The following is a 20,395-nucleotide window of genomic DNA, read 5'->3' as shown; positions in this document are numbered from 1 at the left end:
GATAAAATTCTTCAATTTCCTCATCTTTGGCTTTGGTGGTTGGTGCATAAATTTGAATAATAGTCGTATTAACAGGTCTTCCTTGTAGGCGTATGGGTATTATCCTATCACTAACAGCATTGTACTTCAGGACAGATCTTGAAACATCCTTTGTGATGAGGAATGCCGACATAATAGATCACATGGTTGTCTGATTCAAAATGGCCAAAACCAGTCCATTTCAGCTCACTAATGCCGAGAATATCAACCTTAATGTGTTCCATTTCATTTTTGACAACTTCCAATTTTCCTAGATTCATACTTCGTACATTCCATGTTCCAATGATTAATGGATGTCTGCAGCTGTTTCTCTTCAATTTGAGTGGTGCCACATTAGCAAATGGAGGTCTCGAAAGCTTTACCTTGTCCACAGGACAAACTTGTCTGTCGGTTTGGTCTACCATGGTGATGTATTGATGTGAGTTTTGAGGCTGAGCCACTGGTGTTTCTAAGCCAGCGGGACGCACATGGTGCAGAGGTATCAGCCCAGCTTACAGACTGAGACAGACTAGGAAGAAGGAGGAGCCCGTCCACTTCTCAAAGAATTGGCCAGGGAAAAACCTTATGAATAGCAAAGAAACACTGTTTGATACATTACTGCGCAACTTTATGAATAGTCCGGTTAGGTTAGAAGGCTCCCAAAATAGGACCAGAAAAGAGCTGCATCATCTGAGTAAATCCAGCCTTACTCCTATGGACAAGGTAAAGGAAGGCATTAGGAAAAGATAATGTTACCTGAACTGACAGAGCTGAGCATCTTGTAATAGAAGCTAAAGAAGGAGAGAGCAGAAGACAATGGCCAATGACTCCATTCCTAAAACTGTGGGATTCCCTGAGAACCTGAACCATCATCTCCATCATTAGTCATCGTCCTAGCCTAAGCCAGTCCCTTGGGACTTACCTCCTCCCAGAAGAACATCTCCCACCAATGCTTGCTCTTCCCTTCTTCCCCCTAGTCCCTAACATGTAGAACAGACAGCAATTCTTAACAGGAAGAAGTAAAAGGAGGATATGACACTTTAGAAAAATCTTGCTGTCAGGGACATGGCTGTCTGTGGTATGGCTTTGGGTGGCACTTACATGTATAAAGTATGATGTTAAAGAGATAATGTGTATGAATTCATTGTGTATGAATTCATTCTGAAATGGCTGAGAACTGTTATCTGTAATTTAGGGAAAGGTGATGTAGATGTGAAGGGCTGCAGATAAAGGATTAAACCAAAAAACCAAATCAAACTCACTGCTGTCAAGTCAACTCTAAATCATAGAGACCCCTCCCTGGGTTTCCAAGGCAGTATCTCTACGGAAATAGATTGCCCAACCTTCCTTCTGAGGAGTACCTTGTAGGTTTGGACCACCAGCCTTTTGGTTAGCAGTGAAATGCCTTAGGCACTACGCCACCCAAGCTCAATAAAATAACTACAAATAAATCTAACAAGGGGCACAAAAGACTTACATAATGAAAACTATAAAGCACTGCCCAAAGAGATTAAAGATGACGTAAATAAATGCAAAGATGTTCCATGTTCATGGAAGACCTAATATTGTTAAGATACCAATACCACCCGAAGTAATCTATACATTTGATGCAATCTTGATCAGAATTCCAGCCTTCTTCACAGAAATAGAAAAACTCAACTTTATGTGTGCAGTGTAGTAAATTACTTAGTATGGCTTTTCTACCCGTAAGTCACTGTAAACTCAGTGGTGGAATGAGCAACTGAGGAGCTCCTGATTGTAAATGTTATCCACCTGGGTTATTTCTGTTGGGCGTGGCACAACACAGTGTTATGGGAGGCTCACTCTCAGGTGCTTAGAATTCTGTTGTTATGATTGTTGGTTTGGCCACTCTGCCAAACTCAAAAGGAGGCCTCCTAGAGGCAGAACTCTCTCTGACTGCTGGTTGAGGAAGACATTCTGCTGAAAGAGATATGTGCTCCTGAAAGAGACATGCGCTGCTGGGAAAGAGACGCAAGAGACACTCATTGCTGAGTGAGACACCGAGGGACACGCACTACTGGGAAAGAGACTGTGAGAGACTATTGGTTGAGGGATGGTGGTCTGGAAGAGAGACTTGAGTGTTTTTCCTGAACTTAAATTGTAGCCTGGTGCTTTCCTAATAAATCCCGTAACCTGTGAGTTCTATGTGGCCACTGCAGCAAATTATCGAACCCAGGAGAGAGGTGGTGGCTGCTTTGGGAGGAACTGTTGGAAAAAGGGCTGGAGGGAGGCAGCATGTCTGGCCTCGTGGGAATAGGCCTTGGGCTACTGATGGTGATTCTATCTTCCTGTTGTGGGATTAGAGGAGGTCAGAAGATGTGGCCTCTCTGCCCTTTTTGCAATGTGGAATGGCAAGAGGCCCAAAACTAAAGCAATGTTGAAAGAGAAGAACAAAGCAGGAAGGCTCATACTTCCTGATTTTAAAAAAAGTACTACACAGCTGCAGTAATCACAACAGCCTGGTACTGGTATAACAACAGACACAAAGAGCAATGGAACAGAATTGAGAATTCAGAAATAGACCTACACATCTATGGTCAAATGATTTTTGACAAGGTTGCTAAGTTCATTTGATGGAGAAATAAATGGTGCTGATAAAACTGGATTTCCACATGAAGAAAAATGGAACAGGATCCATGCCTCACATCATACACAAAAGCAAATTCAAAATGGATTAAAGATCTAAATGGACACCATCTTCACAACCGTTGCTATGTTTGAATCCATTGTTGCAGCCACTGCATCAATTCATCTTACTGAGGACCTTCCTCTTTTTTGCTGAACCTCTACTTTACCAAGCATGGTATCCTTCTCCAGGAACTGGTCCTTCTTGGAAACAGGTGAGATGAAGTCTTGCTTCTAAGGAGCATTTGGGCTGTACATCTTCTATGACAGATTTGTTTCTTTTTCTGGCAGTCCATGGTATATCCAGTATTCTTCACCAACACCATAATTCAAGGCATCAATTCTTCTTCGGTCTTCCTTATTCACTGTCCAGCATTTGCATATATATGAGGCAGTGGAAAGTAGGGCAGCTTGGGTCAGGTGCTCCTTAGTCCTGAATGTGTCAACTCTGCTTCTTAACTCTTTAAAGAGGTCTTTTGCAGCAGATTTGCTGAATGCAATATGTCATCTGATTTCCTGACTGCAGCTTCCATGGGCATTGACTGTGGATCCAAGGAAATGAAATTTTTGACAACTTCAATCTTTTCTTTATCATGATGTTGGGTATTGTTCCAGTTCTCAAAAGCCAGAAACAATCCAAATATGGATAGAAATTGTGGTGTATTCATACAATGGAAGACTATTCAGCAAGGAACTAACTACTGATACGTGCATCAACATGGATAAATCTCAAAAGCATAATGTAAGTGAAAAAAGACACACTCGAACATGATATATTATTCAATTTATGTCTGAATAAATTGTTCTGGAAAAGAAAAACTACAGGGAAAGGAATCAGATTCATAATTGCTAGGGGTGAAAATAGGAGAAGGGAATTAATTACAAAGGGGGATAAAGGATAAAGGAACTTTGTGGGGTGAAAAAAGTATTTAACATTTTGATTGTGGTGGTGGTTACATGACTGTACATATTTGTATAAATTCAGAGAACATTATAATTAAAGGAGTGAACTTTATTGTATATAATTTATACCCCAATTAACAAATATAAAAATCAACAACCTAATAATTACATTTTACATTTTCATGTTTTAATTTATAAGAAATAACAATATATAATGAGAAAAATCAATGATTATTTTATGAAGAAACTTCTATTTTTTACATGGTCACATGTTATATTAGCATCCTTATGAATGCAGCTGCACAATTCAGAACATGGAATTATTTTTTATTTACAAGGTAGAAATGTTTTGTAAAATTCTTTACAGAATGTTAAGCAGATACCAACCACCCAATAAATGGTAGCCACTATTATTAAAAGCGGAAGCTCTGGTGGCATAGTGCCTAAGGCATTTGACTGCTAACCAGAGTGCTGGCGGTTCAAATCCATGAGCCACTCCTCGAAAGGAAGGTTGGGCAATCTACTTCCATAGTGATACTGTTTCAGAAACCCAAGGAGGGGTTGCTATGAGTCGGATTTGACTTGATGGCAGTGTGTTGCATTGTTGCATTAATATTAAAAGTCAGGCACTCTGGTAGTATAGTGGTTAAGGCATTTGGCTGCTAACCAAAAGGTTAGCGGTTGGAACCCACTAGCTGCTCCACAGAAGAAAGACAGGGCAGTCTATTACTGTAAAGATTTACAGCCTTGAAAACCCAATGGGGGTTGCTATGAGTTAGAATCAACTGTATGGCAGTGAGTTTTTCTTTCTTTCTTTTTTTTTTTTTTTAAGTAATAGCTATGATTAAAGAGCAGTAACAACAAAAATGAGCAAGCACTCTGCCTATAAAGGGACAGGACAGGAGAGACTCTGTTAGGTACTGATAAGAGTTACGACTTGACAGTGAGAGGTGGTAAACAGATTACAGAAGGCCTTGGAAGTTAGGCAGAGAAGTCCAGATGTGATGTGGAAGGCAATGAGAAGTCACTATAGCTTCTTGAGTAGACCTTGGTGAGAAAAGTATTTTAGAAGGATTGCATGATATGTTATGAGTTGAAATCGACTCAATGGCAATGGGTTTGCTTTGTTTTTGTTTGTTTCTTTGTGAGATATTATGCAACAAAACTGTCTGAAAAAAAGAGTACCTGAGATAGATAAGTAAGAAAGCTGTTTCAAAGATCTAGGTGGTAGGTGATGATGAATTAGCCAACTGCAAGAAAAACAGGAATGGAAAAAGGAAAGTTCAACCTATAAATGATAAGGTGCCATTAAATAATTTTAATCTTTCCAAACAGGCACATGGATAGATGTGCATTTAAAAAAAGATCACCTGGCTATAGAATAGATGTAATAGGGAAAGAAAGAGCAAGACCAATAAAAAGAGCTAATTCCGAATAGGAACAGAAAAGAGAGATGGAACCAAGAAATACATAAAAAGCAAAAACAGCAGTACTTGGTGACTAATTAAGATACAGGTAGTAAAGAAAAGGCGTCCAAGGTGAGTCTAAGTTTCTTGCTTGGGCCTCTTGACAGATAAAAATGGGTAAATTTTCCAAAAAAGAATAATGGAGACAAAGACAGAGTCTTAAGCAAGGCCAGTCAAAGTTGGGAATAAAAAGTGACAGCAGAGAATGATTCAGACAAGGAGAAGAAAAGACAACATGGTAACTGAAAGGAGACAGTTTTAAAAGAATCATCATAACAGTGCTCTCTGTAAGATGCAGAACTAAGTGTTTCACATACAATATCCTATTTGATGGGCAAGAAATGCTTTTATCATCTTCATTTCACAAACGAGGAAGCTGAAGTTGCAAGATCTGAAGTAATGTGGCTGAGATTTTGGGGCTATAAGGAGTCATGGTGGATTCAACTGCAGATATACCTCACTACAGAGTTTGCTTCTGAGCAGTCTACAGTGTCAGTGCTGTAGCTAGTCTTACAAGGGCAAAGAAAAGGCCACTTTTATAGGTTGCCTGTAATGATTAAAATAATAATGTTTCTATGGTGTTCTGACATGTTTCTTGGAACCTGTAGAAAATGGTGCAAAATTCAACTGGTTCAGCAGAGAATTACAAGTTCATGTCACAAGAATCTATATACTAACACACTATATGCTGGCCTGAAATATTGTCAATTTATTATCCTCTAGGCTATTTCAGACCAAGTGAAGCATTTAGGAATTTGTTTTTCGAAGCTGACGTTATCTGCTTTTTTACTGATTCACCTCAGTTGCTCTGAAATTGACAACAGAGCTAAACCAAAATGATAGCAATAAAAACCTATCCTCAATCCTGGGACAGGCACAAAGGTACACCTGGCATGTGCCTGAATAAAACTGAATTATATCAAAAATTTTTTAAAAATATATTTCTAAGATAGATGCTGACATGTGACCTTTGAGGTAGCTAGATCATAAAAATCTTAGCAGAAAATAATCAAAGTATAGCATTAACATCATTTTGTTTTAGCTGATCATTACTCATGACAGAAGGAAAATGTTACTGGAAAAAAGTTTTTGAAGAGATATTCTGTTTTTCTTCTGTAAAAGTTTGAAGAAAATTAAAGTGGAAGTAACAAATGCCACTGATAAACATGTAGTACAAATGTAAATGGGACAGAAATCTGTAATATTTTCACTGTTTATAAAATAATGAACTAATAACTACAGGGGGAAAAACTGAGTTTCAGTGAAGGCAAGAACTGCAACTTATTTTATACCTCTTATACCCCAGCATAAATTCTGACATTCAATAAGCAATCAATAAATATTTTAATAGAAATTTCCCTTATGATTTTGGGAACTCTGGTAGCACATAGTGCCTAAGGCACTTGACTGTTAACCAGAAGACTGGCGGTTCAAACCCACCAGCCACTCCTTAGAAGGAAGATGGGGCAATCTACTTCCGTAGTGATACTGTCTCGGAAACCCAAGGAGGGGTCGCTATGAGTTGGGTCCAACTCGACAACACATAACAACAACAACAACAACAACACTTACTTTTTGAAAATGTCCCATCCTAAATAATTTTAAATTGAAAAAAATTCTAAACTTACGACATGAACTTTATTTTTAAGGCTGTATTTTCTACCAATTAAAAAAGAAATTAAAAACAGCAATTGAGCACTAAATGAGAAAATAGAAAGGGAGAAGAACTAGGAAATCTGCTAAGAAATCAGAAAACAGACAACAATGAGATACCACTACACACCTATTAGAATGATTAAAATCTGAAAACACTAAAAATATCAAATGCTGTTGAGGATGAGGAGCAAGAGGAACTAATTCACTGCTGGTAGGAAGATAGTGTAGCAATTTCTCACAAAGCTAAATATACATTTTACCATGTGAACCTGCAACCATGCCTGATTTACTGAAATGAACCAAAAACTTAGGCTCACACAAAAACATGCTCCTGAATGTTTATAGCAGCTTTATTCATAATTGCCAAAAGTTAGAAGCAATTAAATGGCTTCAATTGGTGAATAAACAAACTGTGGTATACCTATATAATGGAATATTATTCAGTAATTTTTTTTAAAAAATGTACTATCAAGCTATGAAAAGACATAGAAACAAACAAAAAAGACCAAACTCACTGCCACCAATTTGATCCCAACTCATAGCGACCCCCCTTTGGGTTTCGGAGGCAGTAAATCTTTATAGAAGTAGACTGTCCAGTTTTCCTTCTGCAGACTGACTTGTGGGTTGGAGCCGCCAACCTTCTGGTTAGCAGTCAAATGCCTTAAGCACTGCACCAGAGTGCCATGAAAAGACATGGAGGACCCTTAAATGCATACTTCTAAGTGAACCAGTCTCTAAAGACTATACTATACGATTCCAACTATGTGACATTCTGGAAAAGGTAAAACTATTTGTTGTGCACTGTCAAGTCAATTCTGACTCATATCAATAATTCAGGACAGAGTAGAATTTCCCCAAATGGTTTCTAAGGCTGTAATCTTTACGGAAGCAGATCATGACATCTGAGAAATGATAAAAAGATGAGTGGCTGCGAAGGGTTCAGGGAGAGGAATGAAGGATGAATAGGTAAAGAAATAGGGTACTTTTAGGGCAGTAAAACTATTCTGAATGATACTATAGTGGCACATACATGACATTAAACATTTGTCAAAACACTTAGAACTACACAACACAAAGACTTAATTACATTGTAAACTATAGATTTTAATTAATAATAACTTAATCGATATTGGTTGATTAATTAAAATGTACTATGGGCAATCCTACTTCCGTAGTAATACTGCCTCAGAAACCCAAGGAGGGGTCGCTATGAGTCGGGGCCGACTCGGCGGCAAATAACAACAATACAGTAACGTACAAGAAGCTCTGGTGGTGTAGTTCCTAAGGCATCTGATTCGATGGCAGTGAGTTTTTTTTTTTTTTTTTTACTTTTTACAGTAATGCACAATTAATAACAGAGGGAAATGTGTAGAAGGGAGGGGTAACATGGGAATTGACTGTGCTTTGTGTGAATTTTTTCTATAACCTGAAAGTGCTCTAAAAAATAAAGGGCTATTAAAAAAAAAAGAATCAAAGAATGGGATTAAAATAAAAAGGAATAAAACAGGATACAAATACAAAAATACATAAAAAGATATTTTTGTCATTATTTTAAAGTTCTGAATTAAACCAAGTAAATAACAAAATATAGTTTGAACAGTCATAGGCCTGCCAATAACATGTGTGCTGCTTAGTGATCATTCTAAACTGTAAAGGACTTTTCATTTTTTATTTCCCTATCTTATTTCCTGGGCTTATTATGTTTTACTGGGTTTATATACTCTTTCTAACTTCGTTATTAAAGTAAATAAACCAAAAAGAAAAGGGGGAGAAAAAAAACCCACTGCCATCAAGTCAATTCCAACTCATAGCAACCCCCATTGGGTTTCTGAGGCGATAAATGTTTAAGGAAATAGATTGTCCAGTCTTCCTTCCCCAAAGTGACTAGTGAGTTTGAACTACCAACCTTCTGGTAGCAATGAGATGACTTAGGCACTGTGCTACCAGAGCTCCTTTAAAGTAAATAAAGAATTGTGTAATTAAATATTTCTTTCACCAAGTTTGACCATTTTCCTCCTGATGGCAAATATTTTAATGAGCTCCATGAAGTACTAGGCCTAGCCAAAATATTTTTTGAAAAATAAAACCAAAAATCCCATTGTTGTTGAGTCGATTCCAACTCATAGCAACCCTATAGGAGGACAGAATAGAATTGCCCCCCAGGGTTTCCAAGGCTGTAAATAGGAAGAACATTTTTTGAAGAATAAAGTATATTAAATATTGGTTAGGGGGTATTTCTTTCTTCCTTCTTATTCATTCATGGTGAGTAGAGCTGTCAAACTGAAAGAGATTTTAAAAGATACACCCACAATAGTTCTTGATTATATACATCAAAAAACATTTCCTCTATTTGATTTTGTTTAGGTATTTGTTTAAAATCTTGTAAGGCCTGTTAGAATTTTCACAATACTTTTCACTTCTAATCTAACATACGACTCACTGTGAAAATATTCAAACCCTTAAGCTTTCAAGTCAATATTTAATAAATGAGATTAATCTCTTCAAGAATCTTTAAACTTTATCAACGGCAAAAACCCCAGCATATACCAGAGCTTTGTCCTCCAGCACAAGACTTTTGCCAAAAGTAAAAGCACTCAATATATTATTTTAATAATGAAAACCTCAAGTATTAGAAACCAAGCTATGTGTGGAAAAAATAAATCATTTAGGTGAAAGGGTAACAAACATTCAATCCAAGGATAATGCAGCCCTGAGGGAAAATATGCATATGAATGAAGTTTATGAAATTGGTTCAATGCCTGTGCAAAGAAAAAAATAATTAGTTTATTTTAAAGCTGCCTATAAAATGTTTTCAATAATGTAATATGAATTATTTATAGAAAAATGTACATCTAACTTTAAAGCTACCATTTTATTGAAAATGCTTGAGTACTGTGGAAGGAACTAGAAACAGGAAAAAATCATTCCATGTATGTAATATTTAGGAAAATTCTTTTTATTTATTTGATATTCAAAACAGTTTTTATTATCAACCTGAACCATTAAGATCATATTCTATTCTTTTTTTCAAATTTAAGAAGTTAAATTGAGTGTGATATCAATTTAATTTTCAAATTTTACACAGAATGTCCTTTAAAATGAGCACGTATACTCTGAAATCATGACATTAATGAAAAGACCAAGCAAACATGTTTAAGGTTAAATAAGAAATCAAAATGTAATGTTTTTGAAGTTACTGCAGAAACTTATTAGGGAAGAGATTTGGATCTGAAGTTTTACTATAATGGTATGTACACTATAGAGAACTTTCAAATGGATCTAAGAGCTGCATATGTTTGGAATACTCCTTTTGAACAATTTTCTGATTAGCAGTTAATGTGCCACAGACTCTAGAGGGAGCCACACAGGACTTGGATATTGTAAGTTGCACTATAATTTTATGAATCTTTCTTGAGAGAATTATAATAAAATTCCCTGAACCCATGCCTTCCAAAAAATATGGCAAGTTACAGTTACCTACCTCTAATAACAGGCAAATTCAAACACAGAGGAAAACCATTATTTTTTTCAAAAGTCTCTTCTTAACATACCACACTTTACAACAAAAAACCAAGTAGCCCCAGAGAATGTGTACACTTTACTATGATTTGGTTAAAAAATAGATGTTATCAGGGCACCAATTAATTGAGTGATGGCTTCTTTGCTTTCTCCATTCTCAGTTAGTGACATAAGTCATCATCTCACTGACCTCTAGGTTAAAGATCAGAACTCTTCTGAAACTGTGTCATTCTGAGTGTGCAAGAAAGATACATATAATAATGACAAACAATTTAAAATAATAATATCTAAATTTAACCTACCTTATTGAAGCTCTACAATAAATATGAGAATTGTCAATTTATGAACACTAGAGGGCAGTAAAATACCAGAAGGTATATTTAAATTACAAATCTAAAAGTGGCAAAGGCAAGTGAGTACATTCTTTTTCTGGGGAAATAAAAATTGTATGAATTTAATATATGTATTCCTTTGTAGGTTGCTAAAGTACAAAGCATTGTTTAGTGTGTCATCTTAGGTGTAACTTACTTTGCAAAATCCAAATAAGAAACATGTCCATGGTAAAACCCTGGTTTCATCTCTTTCCAGGAAGTTACATTCTTTACAAAGCGCACCTAAAAAAGAGAGAACACAGTCATCACTTAAGTGTAATTTCAAGAAAACGAAATTTGTTATCAGCAAAGTACTTTCCACTTTTTGTTGTTGCTACGTGTCCTCGAGTCGGACCCGACTCATAGCGACCCCTCCTTGGGCTTCCGAGGCAGTATCACTAAGGAAGTAGATTGTCCAACCTTCCTTCCAAGGAGTGGCTGGTAGGTTTGAACTACCAGCCTTCTGGTTAGCAGTCAAGTGCCTTAGGCACTATGCTACCAGAGCTCCTACTTTCCACTTTAGTAGTTTAAAACCAATCACCTGAGGGTTACTGGGAAGTGAGAGGAGGAAAGTGGGTTAGGGTTGGGGACAGTAACTGGGGAGTGAAACCAAATGTACACGAAATGCTGAATGTAAAACAAATTCTGCTCTGTAAATTTGCACCTAAAGCACAAAACAAACAAACAAACAAAAACCCAATCACCATTTTGACAATTACAGAACTTTAAAACAGAGATTTAGACTAAAGATAGTACAATCTGTAACTATTAATTGATCACAGAGAGTGCTACTACTTATCATACTCAGAAAAAGTGACAGACAATTCTGAAAACACAATCACACAATACTAACAGTTAGGTAAGTACATTTAAATGTATGGATGAGTATATTTACACGGGTGTGTATGTGTGTGTGTATACCCTACCAGAACAAATGATGAAGTAGGCAGCACCGCACTGCAGTATAGAGACATTCTCTGCATGTTAAGACTTTTCTTCTCAGGAGCTTGTTACTAATAAAAATTCATTTAAGCCTAGAGACTCAAGAACAGTAAAACCCAAAACTAACAAACTCAAACAAAAATGATTAATGAGAGCATGAAGACAACTTTAAAGACTTAAGAGCAGATATCATAAGTAATTATTAAAAAAAGGAATAAAACTAGAGATATGTAGGTCAAATAAAAAACTGAAAAATATTAAAATATTACTTATTTTAATTTACTCAAGTTAAAGTTATACAAATAGTATAAAAACTCCTAAATATGTATATATAATTTAAAATGTGAATGATTAACGTAGAGAACTTGATAAATCTAAATAGCTTGCAAAGCAGTGATACACAATTTCTCAAATGAAAATCCTACAGATTTTTGATCAATGAATTTCTGTATGATACACACCAAATGCTTAAATATCTCTCTGGATACTACAGTATGTATGTATGTGTATGGGGTGGGTAGCAACACCCTATATTGTACTGAAAGCATCTGCAAGCTGTGACCTCAGCCTCTAAACACAGGATTCACTGCATAATTTTGACAATTTCTCACGCTCTCATTTTACATTTTAGAATAGAGCTGGACACACAGTGATATTTTTGGAGCACTTCATATAAGATGAGAGTCAATAAATTAATAGCAAGGAATGATGACAGCTGCCTCCTAGATAAAGACTATTGATAGGGCAGGGTAGGGAAACGGTGAAGCAGCAGCCACACTGCAGAGAAAATGAACTGGGAAACAACGCAAGGCTCTAGGAATAGAGTTTTTTTGTTGCTGTTTTTTAAAATAGTTTAAATTTTTATTTATTTTTTTAGAGTTCACTTTTTAGGGGAAGGATTAATGAAGCATACAGTGGGAGAAATAATAGACATTTTTATAAGGGAAATGAAGATATGACACTTATCTTAATATTCTTCCCACATACATAAACATCTTTAAAATAATATCTTAAAACTGAATGTGGATTTAAAAAAATGATATTGCATTAGAAAATATACAATCTCATTTTAGCAGGTATTTTCAATTTTTTCCTTACCAAAACAAAGAGCCAAATAAATAACGAGATTTGAGATTCTTATGTTCTTTTTCCCCATTTGTTCAAGTAAGGCACCAAACAGAATGAAAATATCAAATGGCAAATGAAAAAGAAAAGTCAGATAATCCAAAGATTGAATCCTTAAAAATTTTAAGTGTTGAATACAAAAGGTCTTTGTAACTGCCAATTACAAATCTTTGATTCTGTGAAAATCAGTTTCAATATTTCAATAAAAATAAAAGGGAAACAGAAGTAAAAGGCGGTAAGGAATTTGATGTGGTAGTTAAGACATATCTAACAACTCCGTTCTATTTTCCAGAAGTTGAGACTGAACAAGAATGAAGTGGTACAGGAGAGAAACAGAGGAAGGGGATCCTAGACTGAAGTTGGAGCAAGGTACTATGCCAAAGTTTGGGAACATCACAACACAAACTTGGAGCACACTGTGGTAATAAAAGACTAGGCAGCAATAAGAGCCAAATATATACTTCAAATACCCTGTTTCTTCCTCCTTTACCAAGGAGGGTCAATATTAAACTAAACCCTTGTAAGGATCCAACAAGTGTCTTTGGGTGTGAGGTGAAGAGCACCAGGAAGGCAGACAGTATCTGGATTACTGCAGGGTTTCTCAAACCTGAATGACAAATGGACCCTGAAAACTACTGTTAAAATGCAGATTCTGATTCAGCAGATCTGGAGTGGCGTCCAATACTCTACACTTCTAACAAGTCCCCAGGTGATGGCCATGTTGCTGGTCCATAGACCACACTGAGGAGCAGAGCTGCAGCAAGTGTGGGGCCCAGGAGCTGGCTGTTGGTTTTATTAACAGCAGGCTTGTTTTATAGAGCTTGCAGAGGAAGCCTGAGGTCTTATGGAAGTTCTTTAGCAAGGATATTCTCATATCCATTGTTTCTATGATATGAAAAGAAGTATATTCAAATAGAAAATTATTTTTTTAAAAAAGATTATCTTAGAAGGTACAGTAACACATCCAACAGCAGAGGGGGCAGGAGCACAGTAAACTCTGTCTACTCAAATCTCCTCCCAGGGCCCCAAACAGTAAGTACTTGAAGCCCAGCAGAATCAAAGCATTCAAAGAAACATAGTTAAAAACCAATGAAATAAAAAAAAAAGGTTTGTTTCTCCAGTTGGATTCTGGGAAGAGTGGTGAAGGCAGAGAACAGAACAAGGCATGAATCCTCCACTGCAGTCACCAATCTCAAACCCTGTTTGTAGACTCAAAATTTTAGAAGTACAAAGAGACTGGATATTCTATACTCTTCATTTTATAGATAAAAACCACAAAGCCACAGCCATCAAGTTGATTCCAACTCATAACAACCCCACTGGGTTTCCAAGGCTGTAAATCTTAATGGAAGTAGATTGCCTCATCTTCCCCCCTAACCCCACAGATCAGCTGATGCTAACTTCTTGTTAGCAGTCAAATGCATTACCCACTATACCACCAATACTCCTTTTTATAGATAAGGAAACGGAAATCCAAGAACCACATACCTTGGATTCTGGTCTAATCACCCTTCCATGCCACTAGGTAATAAACCTATTGTCTAACTTAAACAAGGGAGAAAAACAGAAGGGTCTGAAAGGAAAAACAGCATATATTATTGTTAGCATTATTATTCTGAACAACAAATTTAGACACTCAAATTTTCAGGTTTTACTACTTCTAAGGTAACCTCTCAGTTTCAGTCATTACTCAAAACTCCTCCACCTCTAAGTTCTGGAAGCTCTGTTGTTATACCTCTCTCCACATGAATTTGCACATGAATTTGCTCATCACCTTCATCATAATCTCATCATCCAATCCAACCTGCTCACCACTCTTACTGGATGGACAACCATTTCAACAATGACTCCTGGCCTACTCCCTTGACTTTTTATTATTTTGGATAACCCTAAGTGTTGCTGAGTGCTGATCAAAATCAAGACAGTAAGCTAAATATCTTTGTAGGATTTTTCAACTTATTTTCTATATTCATGTTTTCTGAGGTAAAATCAGGTATGTCATTAGCACTTTTAAAACCTCCAGACTCTATGATTGTTAAAGTTAAACACAGTGTTCCTCCAAATCTCCAACTAAAGGAATACCAAAAGCTGCATACTTTATGTATGTATTTTGTCTTTTACCTCATCAACATTTAACAGTAAAATCTCATTAATAAAACTGTGGCTGATTTATAATTTGCAATAAATCAAAAGATGTTGAGCTGAGGTTTACCTCCCCTTTATAGGGTCAAAAAAAGTGCTAAGTAAACAAATGATGTCAGAAAGGTTAAAGTTGCAATTTAGACTAGTCTGGAGAAGAGCCAAAGCATTTAGAATTATCATTTATAAACAAATGAAATTCCATACCATCTTTACTTCTTCAAAACTGATCTCCATGGACCTGAGCAATTTAAATCTACCTACTCTGAAGAATATTTTTGGAAAGTACCCTACCCCCCTGCCAAAGCATTAATTAAAGTACTTGTCTAATTAATATTTCTTATTAAATCATGTTTAATATTTATCCTCTTAGTTCTCCAGACTTTTTCCTGTTTCTACATTTATCTCTATTCTCTCCTGTTCATCAAGTCTGGCCCTCTTATCATTTTCTGCCTTCTCACCTCTGTTGCACCACTTGCTTTGTTTTTCAGTTTGGTTTCTTCTGGTTTTCCTTTACATTGGGGTATTCTGCCCAAGACCTCAAAATAGGACTCAGAAATACAGAATAAGGAGAGAAAATGGAGATTTGGTGAGTAAGCTTCTAGTCATGAATTCTACTTTATGAATTCTTACTGATTATACCCACTACTAATGAAAGGTAAAAGCAACAGGCAAAAAGAAGCACAATTTAGTAGCATCAAATGAAGTCAAGGAGAGACCGAAAACTCTGGCTTGGGGAAAAGAAATAAAGTTACCACAGTGATTTTATTCAAACAGAATTTTTATACTCTGATTGAAATAGGCTGTAAAGAAGGATGCTTCAGAAGTAGTAGTTAGATACAGTACATGAAAAAAGACATTTTTATGGGTAGCTTGGAGCAGATCCTTAACTGTGATTTTTGTCAGATTTTATAACTCAAGTAGAGTCAGGCTAGCAAGAAATCAGAAGAAACCTTTAGGGAAAACATAAGCAATGGAGGGAGTGCTGCTGTGATTTATTTGCTACTAGAATCAGACCTGAACCAGTGCTTAAGAGAAAAGGCTTACAAAGCACCATTCCAGTAATAGTATCTAGATCTACATTCTTAATAAGATTTACCTCAACATTATGATTATCGTGATCACAAAAGAATTTGTTTTCACTATTTAAAAGAGTAGGAATATCATCAGGAACGTCCTGGCCAAATCCCAACGTCGTAATTACTATCTATTGAATGAATACTACTATTAACTTGAATAATTACTATAAACCAAACTCCTACTCACGCATTTACTTAAAATAAATATTCCTTCTATGGCTGTGGGTACTCTGGTAAGACTAAATGGGAGAGGAACTTTTCCAAGCAAAGAGGAAAACTGAGTAATAAATAGCTGGATACAAGTAATGGTTTCCCTCGCCATCTGAAAGTGCAGCATTCCTATGAAACCTTTCATAAATGGAATAACACAAAGAAGCAATTACCATTAATTTACATGGGAAAAATTCTATAGTGTTCCCAGACCCAAAAAATAACCTACCAAATCTTATCAAATAACACATAAAACTTAAAATAATACCAACATAAAGGTGTTCACAGCCACAGTTCAAAGCTATGGTGGCAAAATGCTGAGCCTAATTCCCAGGGAAGGAGCCTGGAGACGCCACTCTAGCCTAGGGTGTGCACTGCCTCATTAATGGCTTCCTGCAAAACAAATACTGAACACTAGTTTTGCTGTACGCATTTTTTTCCCCCATAAAAGCGAAAATCCTCTTCAGATTTCTTTTGGTTAACAAAAATAGGTACTAATACAGATCTTTCAAAAACAAAGTGCGTACTGTGAACTTTCAAAAAGCGAAAGATACCTACGTAAGAAAGATTCAGCGGCAAAAGAACATAATAGCTTCACTATAGTTCAGAGCTGTATTGCTCAACCTTTTACTTTTGGATTCCAAATCATCTGAAGGATATTGACAGATGCTGCTCTCATTAATCAGGGTGGCTCACACTATCAGTAATTATCAACATGGGCATTATGCTCACATAAGAACTATCATCAGAACCTAAATTAGCTCCTTTGTTTCTATATTCATTCATTCAACAAAAACTTCATGGAGTATCTACCATGTCTTAACCAATAAATCAGATGCCACTGGGGACTCCATCTGTGTAAGAGTAGAACTGTGCCCCGCGGGGTTTTCACTGGCTGATTTTTTGGAAGAGAACGATCGTCAGGCTTCCAAACTCACCAGAGAATACACTGGTGAAGATGACAGATGAGGTTCTTGCCTTTAAAGAGTTTATATTATAATGGAAGAAAAGACAGGCAGTAAACAAGAATCTAATAAATCGTTAATAAACTGGTAAGTACTAAGAGGTATAAAGAAAGGGATATGACATAGATTAACTTAGAAAATGTTTTTTAACATATACAATGGCTAGGTTTCTCAAGAAGATGGCATTTAAGCTGCATCCTTAAATGGATAACATAAAGTCAATTGTGGAAGAAATGCATTCTGTGGGGGACTGGTAAGTGCAGAGATCTTGAAGTGGCAGAGGCCTGGTGCCATGAACCAAAACAAGGCCAGTGTGGCTAGTGAATAAGAGACTGGCATTGTGAACAGAGGCTAGATTAAAAAGAGCCTGCTGGCCTAGGTAAGTAATTTGGATTTTGTTGGGTGGTAGGAATATGAGTTTGAGAATAAGTAACCTTCAATCCTAAGGATAATTCTAATACCCAGCTTCCCATATGCCCATTGAGAATCAGGGTCTAAGATCTTGCTAATCGAACAAGGCAGTTAACAGCTTTGGCATCAAGTGGAAGTTTTTTAAGAAATTCAGAATATCAGGCCCTATCTTGGTCCTTCTGAATCAGAATTTGCATCTTAACAAGTTACTAGTACACATATTAAAGTCTGAGATGTACTTATCTAAAGCATTGCTCTGAAAAGTCAATATCTGCAACTAACAGCAAACGGTGGGCTCTAAAGCAAATGACTAGAGGTTAGCTTCACAGAGAATTAAAAAAAAAAAAAAAAAAAATACTGTGTTACCTAACAGAGAAGTCAAATTCTGGGTATTTCCAATGTCTTAACATAAAGGGGTTAAATATGATCACAGCCCTAAATACATGACAACAGAGAAGTATTAAGAAATTAAGAAAGCTCTTAAAAGATGCTGCAAATTACACCTATTTGACAGTTACATTAAAGATAAAGCTTTCTCTATTGTAGAGATATTTTCATGATTGCAGAGCAAATGCCATTTTCCAACTAGAAGAGCTGACTGACTACCTGTTTTCTGACAATACCTGACTATTAACTGAGTAAAGACCATCTCAAAAATGTAACTCTAATAACTAGGTCCACCTCATTCTTATTACTTAGTCTTCTTAACATGTATATTTTCAAATGTTTATCTTTTGTCCCCTTCCTATAACTTTTTCTTTTATCTTGATTTTTAAATTTTAAAACATTTCTCAACTACAAAAAAACGGAAAGACTAGTATATTCAACGTCCATACATTCTTCATGTATATTCACTCATCACATTTTGATACTCGTATCCCTTTTTCTCCCTCTCTTCATTTCTTCTGAAACATCTGAAAGTTACAGACATACTTCACCTCTAAAAAACCTCAGCATATACTATTTATGAACAAAAACATCATCATTTTTCACCCAGGATCCAACCAAGAGATAACACATTATATTTGGTTTTCACGTCTCTTTAATCTCCTAAAACCCCTCCCACACTCCCTAACTTTTTTTGGTTGTAGTGACATTCACACCTTATAGGAGTCCAGGACAGTTATTCCATAGAATGTTCTACCATATGGGTATGTTTTCTCAGGACTAGATCCAGGTTAAACAGTTTTTGGGGAAAATGCCGTATAAATAGTTTTTTTTTTCAAACTGTCCTCATAGTTTCTGTGTTTTATGTTCTCAAGTAAATTATAAACAAGTTCTTTGAAAAATGTGGTCTTGCTTTTTATTCCTTGGTATATCCCCCAAAGAATGTAGTGTAATCTCTGTATATGTTATAAACCTGATAAATAAATAAAAAAGTCAAAAGCAGAATTGACAACCACCTCTAAGGGTAGCAGAACATGCATTGAATAGTTTTATACCAGACTGAAAATATATGGGCTTTGCCTCTAAAATTTTTCATATCAATAATTAAGCATGTAAATAGTTTAGCACAGTGCCAAGTAGCACATGTATAAAATATGGCCATGAAAGAGCTGCAGCTGAAGGCAGAGATCAAGCCAAATGAAGTGCTGCGGTTGGAAGGATAAGGGAACAAAGAATGTGGTCATCTATTATGTCCCAAAATATTTTACAAGTAAAATGGGCTTTAAATGGAAGATTGAGACAATAGCAGATTTAATGAAAATCTCATCTTGTAACTCTCACCTGAATCAGATACTGATAAGAATTGTTTCTTAGAAAAGGAGGAACAGCAAAATAGATAATTTGATTCTGATTTAAATAATAAAGCAGCTTAGAACAGTATCCAGGGACAATAAAGTATTAAAATAAAAGTGTGTTGTTATACAAGATGAAGTTCAGAGACTATTTTAAAAATTATTTTCAAGGCATCTGTGATAGTTATACGTCAACTTGGCTGGTCTATGGTTTTAAGTGGCTGGGCAGCTGGATGTAGTTATTCTCCATGATGATATTGTAATCACTTCATAGTGGAATCTGCTGTGAACAGCTAGGGAGCTGCCTTAGGGGTGTGTTCTGCTCCCAGTATGTAAGGAAAAGCTTTGGGAAAGGTCTCCAGGTTTTTGGCACACTTGGATCCTGCATTTGTCTGTCTTGATCCAGTGGCCTGCTGTACTACCTGCTGATTTTGCGATTGTTCCTGGACTTGAACCAACAGGGCTTGCCATGTGCCTGTTGATCTTGGAACTGTGCTATTCTACTTGCTGACCCTGGGTTCATCAGCCTCAGCAGCCAGCAGCTGCATGAGTTATGTGAGCCAGTGGCCCTGGAAAAAGAGACAGAGCTGAAGCCCAAGGTGGAGGTGCCTTTACTTGGCCCCTAGAAGTAGCACTCTGAATTTGGACTTTTAGCCTTCTAACTTTAAGAGAATGAATTCCTGTTTTGTTAAAGCCTTCCACTTGTAGTGTATCTGTTATAGCAGCACTACAAAACCAAGACAGCATCTAATATCGTTTCAGGGGAAGTAGTAAATACCACTTCTTTGAAGAATTGCTTCTATATAGAATGCAAATACTTTAGATATGGTACTTTAGAGAATATTTGGTATATAAGCCATTCCTAATTACAGTCAGGTTTTGAACCACCAGTTGACATTTTGAAGTACATCAACAAATGATTAAGACTAGTCCTCTACTTTGTACCATATAAACATGTTTTTATTGTTCACTACGTAATCCAAATGTTCTTTAGATAGGATCTGTGCTTCTCTTCCACTGATTTTTTCCTACATATAACTATTAAAAGAAAATGTACTATTATGCGATATATATAAAAGTCATATCTAATAACCTGCTATAGGTTTATTCATATCTAATAACCTGCTATAGGTTTATGTTTCATGAAAAAAAAACAGACTGATGTCTTTGTCAGACATCTTGTAGTTGCCAAACAACTTAGTAATG

General features: G+C 36.2%; 1 protein-coding gene across 1 annotated transcript in view; it reads right to left on the bottom strand.

Annotated features, from left to right (window-relative positions):
• Positions 1 to 20,395, bottom strand: part of HS2ST1 (heparan sulfate 2-O-sulfotransferase 1) — a 241,505-nt gene that overhangs the window by 28,141 nt on the left and 192,969 nt on the right. Inside the window, exon 3 of the mRNA XM_007946180.2 lies at positions 10,737 to 10,822. Coding sequence (XP_007944371.1) covers positions 10,737 to 10,822 — 86 coding nt within the window. The remainder of the gene's footprint in view (positions 1 to 10,736; positions 10,823 to 20,395) is intronic.

This window comes from Orycteropus afer, unplaced genomic scaffold (assembly GCF_000298275.1).
Source record: "Orycteropus afer afer isolate SDZICR_OR568_19922 unplaced genomic scaffold, OryAfe1.0 scaffold00152, whole genome shotgun sequence".
Lineage (NCBI taxonomy): Eukaryota > Metazoa > Chordata > Mammalia > Tubulidentata > Orycteropodidae > Orycteropus > Orycteropus afer.
Note: the sequence above shows the minus strand (reverse complement) of the source record. Positions and strands in the feature narration are given on the sequence as shown.